The 12292-nt window shown below is 43.2% G+C and overlaps 1 protein-coding gene across 2 annotated transcripts in view; it reads left to right on the top strand.

Moving 5' to 3' along the window:
- ARAF (A-Raf proto-oncogene, serine/threonine kinase) overlaps positions 1-8550 on the top strand; it is a 1692569-nt gene extending 1684019 nt beyond the window's left edge. For both annotated transcript variants that reach the window (XM_044080303.1, XM_044080302.1), the window contains exon 14: positions 7633-8550. In XM_044080303.1, the coding sequence (XP_043936238.1) occupies positions 7633-7767 (135 nt within the window). In that variant the 3' untranslated portion in view covers positions 7768-8550. The remainder of the gene's footprint in view (positions 1-7632) is intronic.
- Positions 8551-12292: the final 3742 nt, after the last annotated feature.

Here is a 12292-nt window from a genome sequence, read left to right as displayed (position 1 = left end):
GTTTTAAGAAATCTGCTTGGCCTGGTGTTTTTGTTGTGTGTGAGAGGTGGATACAAATTACCTAGATTGGTCATTTAACACATTTTTTCATTGGTAAATTGTTTCTTGAGTGATACATAAATACGCAGTGAAATTCTAGGTCTCTGTCTTTGTCTGAAAAGATTTGAAGCCTGCATAAACCAAAGCACTGCTGTTGATTCCCTGCTGTGTTTCCCACCCACCCTAACATTTGCTGATTTTCTTTTTAAACCTGGTGACTTTAAGCTGCCCACCCCTACTGTAAGTTGAGCTTAATAAGCCCCTCCTTTTCTCCACTGCTGTTGATATCCTGAATTATTTGTTTGCCTTTCCTTGCATTGAAAAAGTGCATTTTGCCTCCCATTGTCTGTTCTACTTAATCTAACTAGCTGTTGGATAAAGTGCTGTATTTTTACTCTCTAGCAAGCAAACAATTGCTTTTACACAAGAGGTATGTGGATTTTTCCTCTAGTGCACTGGGCGATAGCCTAGTCTGTTGAGGTTGAGGAAACACTTGAGATTTCTGAATAGGTTCATAGGTTCATACTAGGCTATCTGCCCTAGGGCATTTATAAGCCTAGCCAGAGTGTGTTTGGCTTTTGCCACCCATTTTAAATGAATTTTGCTGTGCCCTTTTTCGAGGTTAGTATACTGTGCCTCTGTCTAACAGTGATACCCGGGGTAAACCTACTATCTCCCATCCACTCATCAAGATTCCTCTTGAAGAGAGTCAATGAGGGACTCTGCCTAACCTGGACTGGGATTTTATTCCAGAGTGAAGGGAGCCTCTGGGTTATGAATCTGTCCCTCCAGCATGTCCTATTTATTTCAGTGCTGAGGTTCAAGTCTCTCGAGCGCGTAGCTCAATGGGATTTGGATTTTCTGAGGTGCAGCATGTCCATTAATTCCGGGTTGGACATGGCTTTATACGTCAGGCACAGATAGCCTCTGAGCAGGCGGTATGCCACTGAGTAGAGCTGGAGTTTCTTTAACCAGGCAGCATATGGCATCTGTTTGAGCCCTTTGATCCTCTTGGTGAGGTACTTTTGGGGTCTTTCCAGTTGCTGCAGGTGTATGGTAAGGTACATCCCAAAAGGGGCATTGTACTCAATTATGGGCCTGATGAGGGATGAGTAAAGAGGCACGATGACCTCCCCTGATCTAGATGTGAATCCCTTCATGATTAGGTGGGCTATATAAAATGTTTTTCTAACCACTTTGGCCACATGGTTGTCAAATGAGAGATTGCTATCAACTTGGGTCCCCAGGTCCCTAATTACTTCTTCCGTACTTAATGGATTACCACCTATGTGGTAATTTGTGTTCACTTTGTTTTTGCCAAAGGGGATGACTATACACTTTTTGGTGTTTAGCTTGAGGCCATGGCTCTGGCACCAGTTGTCTATTTCTGTGAGGCCCTTTTGTAGGATGCTTGTGCCGGCTGGAGAGTCGATTATGGCGCCCACTTTGCAGTCATCTGCGAACTTGGTCAGCCACAGTCCTTCCGTGTTAGCCTGTACCTCCGAGAAATATATACCGAACAAGAGAGGTCCCAGGACTGAGCCTTGTGGGATGCCACTTGTAACTGGTTTGGAGTCTGACATGGCTCCAGCAATTCTAACCATGTCGGTTCTGTCCTTGAGCCAGTTTGCAACCCATCTAGTGATGTATGGGTTTATATTTAAGCTGGTGAGCTTATCTATAATGCCCGAGTGGGGTATTGTATTGAAGGCTTTTGCAAGGTCCAGGTAGGCTGTGTGGACCACCTTCTCCTCGTCAATGGCCTTGGTGACTGTTTCAAAGAAATCAACCAGGTTTAAGAGGCAAGATCCGCCCTTAACCAAGCTGAACTGGGTAGGATCCAGTGTCTGTAGGTCCCCAATATCTTTATTTATGAGGTCCATGATGATCCGTTCCATAACTTTGCAGACCAAGCTAGTCAGGCTTATGGGGCGATAGTTTCCAGGATCAGTTGAGGCACCACCTTTGTGCAGAGGGACCACTGTTGCTGTACACCACTCTTTGGGTACATATCCTGTAGTAAGGCTGAGATTGAACAGTAGTTTTATGTTTGGGTTTAGTTCTTCTTGGAGTTCATGTAGGATGCAGCCCGGGGCACCGTCTGGTCCCATTGATGCTGTGTTTTTTGCTTTGGAGAGGGCAGCTCTTACCTGAGCATCTGAGATGTCAGGGGGGCAGCACTCTGCTGGGATAGATATTTGCCCTTTTGGTGGGGAAGGGGGGGAGAAGTTTGCGCTGAACCTGTCAGCTAGGATGTTGGCAATTTCTGTGGGTTTGGTGTATTTTTTTTTATGTAGTTTTATTGGCTGGAAGGCTTATCTTGTTTTTTAGTGCCTTTATAAATTCTCTACAGTTGAGTGTCTCTTGGCTCAGTTATTCAAAGTGAAGTGCTTTTATTCAATAACTACACTTTTATAAGCTGTGTAAAGTACACTGCTTTATCTATGTCTTTAAGTTTGTTTGTGGTAGCATTTTGTATAAGTGTGTTTATGGTAGCATTTTATGATAGACACTCCTTTACTGTGCTTTTACATTGGAAGGACTGGGATTGTTCATCTAGTGGCAGTTTGTACTTCTGGGTCTATCTGACCTGGGAAACGCACTTCTCTGCACTTGATTTGCACTGTTACAATATCTAGATAGCATAGACTAGATTTAGACCTGCTGAATCTGGCCTGTTGTTGATACACTTGAGCACTAAACCAGCCATCTTACATTCAGAAGGGCTCCCCTGCACCCTTGTGCAGACGAGTGCAGCTCCAGCCTTGTCTTTGCTGGGGACTGCTGGAGGATAGTTCATTGTGTGCTTTCCTATTGGTAGATTAACTTAAAAGTATCTTAATTTCTCCTGCATTTAAGCCTCGTATTTGCATGTTGCAGTGCACCATACAGCAGGGGTTAGGGGTGCCCTGTATAGACGCAAACACCTTGAATCTCAGTTTTACCCTAGACAGCTGTCAGTGCAACCCTCCCAAGCTTCCCTACTGCACTACAGGCACACTGAGCAGTGTTGCCACACTTATCATCCATAGCCTTCAATAGAACAAGCACCTTTGTTAGTCCTAGCACAAAAACTGGTCAGACTAACCCAATCCCTTCCCTAATAGTACATATGAGAAAAACCTACTATAATGGACAGGCACTTTCCCATCATTTCACTAACTAGACTGATTGAGATGGGAATCCTGGGACTAGTGTAGTAATTGCCTCATGTATACTGATGACCACTTACTCCTAAAACAAAGAAATTGTCTATGTGAGAGATTGTTTATTTAACATTTGTTTACGCTATGGAACTGGAATCAATTCTCTCACGTAATAACAAACCAGACATCATATAGGTTGTCAACACACACTTCACCTCTCATACAAAATGAGGTTATGACACACAAACCCACATACGTGGAGGTACTCACTAGAAGCCTACCAAAAGTTCAGCGACCTCCCAAACATAAACCACTTGCACACACTGCTATGCAAATAGAAACCACTACACATAATCACACATACACCAGTGTCTCAGCAAATAAGCCTCTAAGGCAAAACACCTCAAAACTTAATGTCTTGGTCATAGGCAACTCCATAGTGAGACACACAGATGTTCCCCTCACCAGGCTGGACAGGGAGAAAGTCATGGTCAGCTGCCTGTCAGGTGCCATGATCCATCAAATCACACATGCACTCAAGACACTCAACAAGTACCATTATGACTTTGTCATAGTCCGTGTTAGGATGAATGACTTGAGACGTACCGCTGTGGACTATATGAAGAGAGACACAACTGAACTCTCAGATTGTGTGTCCCAGGCAGGTATGACTCTAGCCCTAAGTAGTATTCTACCTTCACCCAGGATGGTGCCACAATGTAAACAAAAATTGATTGACTTCAGCTACTGACTTAGCTTGTGGTGTCAGTCCAGGGGGATCCAGTGTCTATCAACCTGTAAAGACATTGTCAACTGGCTGTGCTGCTTTGCCAGAAATGGTCTGCACCTGTCTCCTCTAGGCTTTCAGATACTAGCAAAGGTGCTTGCCTCACCCATAGTGCCTTTTTTAGGCAATGTCAGAACAATAAAATTTCTGACGTAACAAAATCCACTCAAGACAAACTTAAGGTTTTGCTACTTAATGCTAGGAGTCTAAACATGAAGCTGCACTCCCTGGAAGCAGTCCTCACTTTGGATGATGCTGACATCTGTGCAATCACGGAGACATGGTTCTAGGCCACAGAGAGCACCCCGGCCGTGCAAGGCTACAGTGCTTTCCATACATTCAAACCTCAAAATGAGTGTGAAAGAAACAAATGTGGAGGTGTATACATCTTCATTAAAGCCAAGTACACCTCAAGACTGGTCAAACAGTACGACTCTCCCGAACTACTCCATGTCCAATTTAACTATAGGCACAATACCCTACCACATCATTGCTAGCTGTATAAGTTCCCCACCATGAACCAAGAAAAGCACATTGCCTACCTGGACTTAATGGAGTCACTCACCATGCAGCCAACACCTTAGTCATGGTAGATTTCAACTGTCCTTCCATCGACTGCGTGGCATGCATGAGCATGAACATGCTCACTAGAGGTTCCTGGACTTTGTCAATGCAGATGCTCTGGAGCAGGTAATCTTCACCCCCACAGAAGACTCAAATGTCCTAGACATAGTACTCACGAAGATGGGGGGGGTCACCACACTCCCCCCTGTGTGATGCCCTGCCTGTTATGGTCGGACCATAACTCACTCTCGTTCAAAGTAACTATTGAACCCGTCTCCACCACAGGAACAAAAAAAAACTAAAATGTTTTTTCCAAAGCAAATTACAGTCTACTAAGCGATGGTATAAAAAGTTTTATACCCCCACAATCCCAGACAACAGTGACTCCTTTGCAGAGTGTACACAAATGCCCTGTATAAATAGTTAAGCATCTGTGTAGACTCTGCTGTGCCTGACCGGATTAAAACTAAGTCCTCCAGAAAAAAACAGGCCACCCTGGTGGACCTCAAATATAAACAGATTGTAGAACTAAAGGAAGAAACTGATGTCTAAGAACAAGAGGGAACTGACTCAGCAGAGGAAGAATTGCCTCCACAGCTTGAGCAAGCAAATCAGAAATCTGGTAAAGTCCTCTAAAGCTAATTACAAAGGTAAAATAGTATCCCTAGCTAAACATAAGACATTCTTTAACTATGTCTCAAATCTAAAATGGAATTCTCAGCTCTGTGCCAAACTGGTAGTAGATGGTACCACATACTGTACCGGAGGAAATGACCAGCCTGCTAGCGGACAGATTTGGCACAAACATCACCCCCCTGTCCCCACCAGTCATACCTCAAAGCATACCTGATACAGTCCTCTGCCTAGTATCTCTAGAGTGCAGATCATTTATGTGCTCTCCAGTGCCAAAAATACAGCCTCAATAGGACAAGATAAAATCCCAGGTTGCTTAATAAACAATCTAAAACTAACCTAGCAGACCCACTTGGCATTCTCTTTAACCATAGCATGAGAACTGGCTTTGTTCCAGCAGAGCGGATAACAGGAACAGTAAAGCCCTTGCACAAAGGAGGGCCATCAACTGACCCAGAGAACTATAGACCATTAAATCTAACCAGCCTTATCTGCAAGACCCTGGAAAGAATAGTCTTGGACCTTATCAGCAAGAACATAGGTGACCTTCAAATTCTAGACCCAACCCAGTTTGGCTTCATTAAGGGTAGGTTATGCTTATTAAACCTAGTAGACTTCTTCGAGAAAGTCACCAAAGCCCTGGATGGGTAAGGTGGGGCATACTTCCTATCTTGGCCTAGCCAAGGCTTTTGACACAGTCCTCCATTCAGGTATCATTGAGAAACTCTCCCAGCTGGGGATTAACCCTTATGTCACTAGATGGGTAGCCCGTTGGCTCACCAACAGAAAACACACTTTCAAAGTTGGTGATGCCACCACTACCAGTAGACCCATCACCAGTGGCATACCTCAAAAGATTTGTGCTGGGCCCTTTACTGTTTGGAATCTATTTCTCGGATGTCCAGGCTAAAATAGATGTCCTTTGGCTTACCAAGTTCACCGATGATTGCAGATTGAGTGCAATCACTGAGTCCCCCAACAATGTTAACATATTACAGAAGGGGCTAACACAGTCAAATTACTTTGTGCCAAAGCAACGGTCTAAAACGAAATGCAAAAAAAGTTCATTATTATCCCCTTTGGCAAAGCAGAATTCCCTGCTAATTTCAGTATTGACAGCACCTCCCTAAGTTCAAACCAGTGATGCGAGATCTGGGAACACAGGTAGATAGCAATCTGAATTTCAACGATCAAGTTTCCACAGTGGTAAGGAAAGCCTTTTACATTGCACATCTTATAAGAGCATCTCATCCAGGTCTAATGATGTTATAACTCAACTGTACTCGACCATTATCTGACCATTAATACATTACAATGCTCCCTTCTGCATGTACCTCACCAGACACGTGCAGCAGCTAGAGAGACCACAGAAGTTTCTCACCAAGAAAATGCAGGGCCTCCAAACCATGACTTGCGTGGATAGACTGAAAGGCTGTTTACTGTACTGTGTATTGTAAGCTAAGAGATAACTTGTGCCTGCCCTACAGGGCAATCTGTGACCCTGCCCTAATGGATATGCTGCACATCCGCAAGTCAAATGGCACAAGAGTTGCTCGCTGTAGGGATCTTAACCTAGCCTGTGACATTAACAGAACATGCTGGAGAGACAGATATATCTTCAGGAGATTGCCACTACTCTGGAATAAACTTCCAGTTCACTTGAAGCAGAGTTCCTCACTGACCATATTCAAGCGTAACCAGGATGACTGGATGGGAGACTTCAAATTCACCCCAGGGGTGGCATCCATGTCCCTCATGGACAGGGGTAGTCTGCGTTTATCATAGACGTGCTCTGCGGATTATGTCCATTTAACCAAAGACAATCGATACAACTCAGGGTTAACATGGCTAGGCTTGTTAAGGGCTCTAGGGCCACTAGCCTAGTAACCTCCTATGAACCTGTGAAGAAATTGCTTACATTTTTAAAGAATGGCATTCCATGTCTTGTTTAGGTAGTCTTTGTCTGCCGTAATCCAAGGCTGGAGGTTGCTTCCTAAAGTAGATTACATTGAATGCAATTTGTGCCCCCCCCCCACCCCCCAGACTTGGGAGTGTGCATCCATCCCATAGTTTACATATGTGGATGCTTGTGAACTGCTGATATACCAAAGGTGAGTTTACAGTGCTTTTTTAAACATTTTGCAAATTCAATTTTTTTATGTCTACATTTGTGAGGTAAAAGTTTGTTTTCCACCTTGTTGATGTGTTTTATCCATGTAGTGGTGCAAATAACGTGGGAGGTGTAAATTTTGCTCTAACAGCTACACACAGATGGACTTGTAGATGATGCTGGATTTTCAGTGGACATGTTGATGGCTTTCTCCAGTCAGCATGCATGTTTTCCATATTAATTAACTGACATTATAAACATTGCCGAATTCAAGCGTTATTATATTTTTATTTTCCAGGAGTCCACTGTATTTAATTACCAGAATTGTAACTTTTTCTTCTCTGATTTTGCAGATTTTGGCTTCTATTGAACTGCTTCAACGGGCTTTACCCAAAATTGAACGGAGTGCCTCAGAACCTTCTCTTCATAGGGCTGTTTGCTCAGAGGACTTGAATCCCTTCACACATACTTCACATGCCATCTGGTAGCCTCAGCTTGCAACATTATTTCTGAGTAGCAACATTTGTAAATAAGTACTGTTGTCAGAAAGGCCCATTCCTGGAATTAAAAAGAGTTACATAACTGAGAGTCCAGAATAAGTGAATATGAATTCTGTTTTTAAGAGCTTAACACTGTTTTATTAAGACATTTTGCACAGGGATATTTTTAACATTTCGCAGACGTGTGTTCAGCAGAGAATGCTTTCCATTACTAATCTGTGATTTCAATATCAATGGTAGCCAACCAGCCTCATATTAGCCTTCCATCTTGATGCTGCAGCTGCTAAAACCAGAGCCCAGCTATTTGAACATGTACAGTGAAACATTGGAGTAACTGCATTCTGCTGAACAAGTATGTACATTTGAAGAAAAGACATAAAAATGTATGTCCCCTCTCTTCATTTCATCCTTTGTGCAAACACACAAAAAATCCAAGCCTGAAGATTGGCTTTACTGACTTAACTTCATTGAAAGACTCTTGTAACTATTGTTGTTGTATATATCTAAACTAGTTTCAGAGAGTTAGATAAGTTTAACTTTAATCCTCCTGGGAAAGAGTATTTTGATGCTATATTTGTATACATTTCACCAGCATACTCCTTCAAGAGGTCTAAGAATGCTTGATGAAGATAGTATTATTCAGGCATTGTTATCAGATTTTTTTTTACTCCTTTGTCTTGTGGCTGCTAAAATTTTAAAGCTGACTTTTGTTGTATTCATTGTAAACATGCGTACAGATGTAAGGCTTTTTAAAAACAAATCTGGTATTGAGTGGCTGTCTCTCTTTTTTGTCTTTTTGATTCGGACAGGCTAGATGTTCTTTGTGTTTCACTGTTGCAGTCATTACATTTGAGTAATCTGCTGGCAGGTTGCCCTCAGTTGGCCTGATCTTGGGTCCTGCGTCAATTGCTGTCCCTTCTTCCATGACGTCAGGGGTATAAAACATGCAGCCGACGCCATTGCATCAGTCTTTCTTGCCGCGCAATGCCCGAAGCAGAAGCAGTTCGCAAGTGCCGGTCGGCCAACTCCTAAAATTTTTTTCGAGTTTCAGAACCAACGTCTTCAACTAAAAAGCTAAGTACCCCATTGGGGAAACTTTTTCTTGCTCCTTACCGATGTCAGTAAAAGTTAATAATTTTATTACTTGTGGGAAGCAAATACCTCATAAGGATTTCCATTTGTACTGTATTCCTTGCCTAAGCCCTGCCCACGATGTACCTTGTCAGTTTTGTGCTTTATTTAATCAGCGCACTATCCATTGTCGGTACATATTTGCCTCTAAATATTTCGGTTCATGGTTTAATTATCCAGAAATGATGTCGGTTAGCAATCTGACTACCGGGATACTGAAAAAACGCAAAGAAAAAGACAGAGACAGGTCGTTGAGGTCCAAAACTGCCAACAGTGCTTCTCCTAAGCCAGTCGCCAGTTTGCCGGTACTCAGGCGCTTTCGCAGCCTCTGATACCCGCTACTTCTGATTTGACGACGTCTACTGAGACCCATTTGGAGTCCGGTATGCTGCGAGATGCTTCCATTATGGAACCCGCAGATGTCTCTACCTTGGATGGGTCCAGAGCCGCTGTGCAGGCACCGGCTTCTGAGGGTGTATTCAGGCCTACAGATTTGTATATTAAACCGACACCATCTTCAATATTAAGGCCAAAATTTCGATCTATGTCTAAAAAACTGGCACCCAGGCCGCATGTGCAGGCCCCTATGCCTAAAAAACAAATGATAAAAATGGCTGAAGATTTAATTACTCTGATCAGGGGTAGTCAACCCCCCCCCCTTTCTAAGAGGCCTAGGGCTGAAATTGACTATGAATCTTCTGAACAGGACTGTTTCTTCTGACTCTTCAAATGAACAGGATTTGTCCATACCTGCTTATGTGAGGACTCTGATGCAGGGGATTCCATTCCTTCTGCTTCTCCACCTGAGGATTTTTCTTTTGGGGAAACTTTACATACCTTAAGGGAACATTTCCACTGGGAAAGTCAAGATTTTTCTGAATCCAAAAAGAGGCTTAGGGATTTTCTTCTTCCTCAGCATAGGCCTTTGGCTATACCTCCTGTACTAGACATTGTTGATGGTGATGTGTTTTCAGAATCCAGTATGACTCCTGATTCTCTGCCTCCGGCCCCTTGTAAGCCAGACAGATACTACTGGGTTCCTGACTCCCACAAATTCCCTTTCAAAAATCCTGTTGCGGACCCTGAAAACATTTCTCAGGGGCCCAAGGACATTAAGTCTTCTACTGCTAAAAATCCTACCCCCTTCTGATAGAGATTACAGGGCGCTGGATAGATGGGGTAAAAAGGTTTATACTTCTGCAACCTTAGCAATCATGGCTTTAAACTGTCAATTCCATATGCTAAAATATCAGCAGCATATCATGGGACTGCTTAAAAAGAAAATGATGTTGATTTCTGACTGTGTGGAAAATAAAGATTTACAGGATTTATTGCATTCAGCTGAACAAGTTGGAGAGCATACCTTGCAATGTGGTTTTGATTCTTTGGAGGCCTCTTGCAGGGCTGCTGTAACTGGGTCTGGGCTTAGAAGGCATGCTTGGCTCAAGGAGCAATCTCTGCCTGATCATGTTAAAGCAAAATTGTTGGATGCTCCTTTGCAGCAGGACCGTCTGTTTGGCAATAAGGCTGAAGAAGTTCTAAAAAAGATGGAAAATAAAGCTAAATCTATGCAAACTGTGAAAGATTTCTTACAAGTACAACCTCCAAGATATAGTAGGCACTGGCCCACTAAGAACTGGTTCTTTTCAGTTCCTTCCAGAGCCACTCAAGCCAAACCCAGACATTCCAAAAGCACCAGGTTTCAGTCCCAAGGGACCTTCAGAACTAAGCAATGGGGTGCCTCCTCTTCCAAATCTGGAAACAACAAGACACCTCCCTATGATAAGCAGTCTCAATGACTTTCCTTTAGAATTACCAAGCACTTACCTTTTAACCGCCCCTTTGGGGGGAAAACTGGCACTTCATGCAAAAAACTGGCAATTTATAAACCAGGACAAATGGATTTTAAATATAGTGTCCCAGGGCTACAGATTTCATTTCCACACATTGCCATCTCCAAGTGGATGTCCAGACCTGACCCCAAATCAGTGGGCAGAAACTCAGAAAAGTACTTTCCCTCTTAAACATGGGGGTTATTCAACTAGTACCAGAAGAGGAAAAGGGACAAGGTTTCTATTCCAGACATTTCCTGGTACCCAGAAAAGACAAATCATGGCGTCCAATTCTGGACCTGTCTACTCTAAACACCTTTCTGGATATTCCAAAATTCAAGATGCTGACTCTTCACCAGTTACTTCCTATGCTAGGCAAAGATGCCTGGTTGGCAACTCTAGATCCTAAAAGAGGCTTGCCTGCATATCCCAGTTAGGGAATCTTGCAGAAGATACCTCCGCTTCAAAGGCTACTTGCATTATCAGTTCTCTGCACTGCCCTTTAGCTTATCTACTGCTGCACCCAGGGTCTTTACAAAGAGCCTGGCTCCAGTAATTGCATTTTGCAGGCAAAGAAATATTCAGATATATCCGTACCTGGACGATTGTCTAATTCAGGCAGAAGAAAAGGCCATTCTTCTAAAACTTCTGGCGTTCGTAAAAAGGGTTCTAACTTGTCTAGGGTACACCATAAGCGAAAAGAAATCACAACTAGTACCCTCTCAAAAAATTTCCAGGTACAGAATATTTTCCATTTGTCAGCATAAGATTTTCTAGTACTAGGTCTTCTCGCCTCCAAAATGACATCCATCACAGGTTTGCTGAGGGATGCTAAGGGGGGATTTAAGTGATTAGCCAAGCTGCAAGATTCAATGTTTGAAGCTGAGGGTGCAGAATTTGGTTGTTTAGCTGAGACAGTAAGGAAGGTGTCAGAGGCAGGTGCCATGGAGAGGTTTGTGACAGACTGCATAGGAGTGGGTACCAGTGTTGGCGAGGCCAGTCTGGAGCAAGCAAAATCATTTTTGGTTTGTCCTGTTTGACTTTTAGAAGAACTTTGGAGAGCAAAGGCAGAGGGGGAAAGGCATAGACTGATAGGTTTTCCCCAGTTGAAGGACAGAGCATTAGCTTTCCAGGCTTGTTTGATACGAGTTCTTGTGCAAAATTTGTCCAACTGGTAGTTCTGGGGTGAGCCAAAGAGATCTATTTCTGGGGTCCCCCATTTGCGTGTCAACATGTTGAAAATCCGTGGTTCCAGTTTCCATTCGTGTGGGTCCATGAGATTTTTGCTTAGTTCGTCTGCCAAAATATTCTGCTTTCCTGGCAAGAATTGAGCTTGTAGTTGTACTAGATAGCTCAAGGCCGTGTTCCACAATGCCATGGCTTGTCTGCAGAGGGGGTAAGAATGTGTACCCCCCTGCTTGTTTATGTACCACATAACTGTGGTGTTGTCCATCTTTACCATTAGTTGCCCTGGAAGACGGTAGTCTTTGAAGGTTGTCAGTGCATTCTGTACAGCTAGCATTTCTTTTTGATTGATATGAAGGTGCATT

Source organism: Protopterus annectens, chromosome 8.part0, assembly GCF_019279795.1.
Source record: "Protopterus annectens isolate FY-2018-M chromosome 8.part0, PAN1.0, whole genome shotgun sequence".
In the NCBI taxonomy this organism is placed as follows: Eukaryota; Metazoa; Chordata; order Ceratodontiformes; family Protopteridae; genus Protopterus; species Protopterus annectens.
Note: the sequence above shows the minus strand (reverse complement) of the source record. Positions and strands in the feature narration are given on the sequence as shown.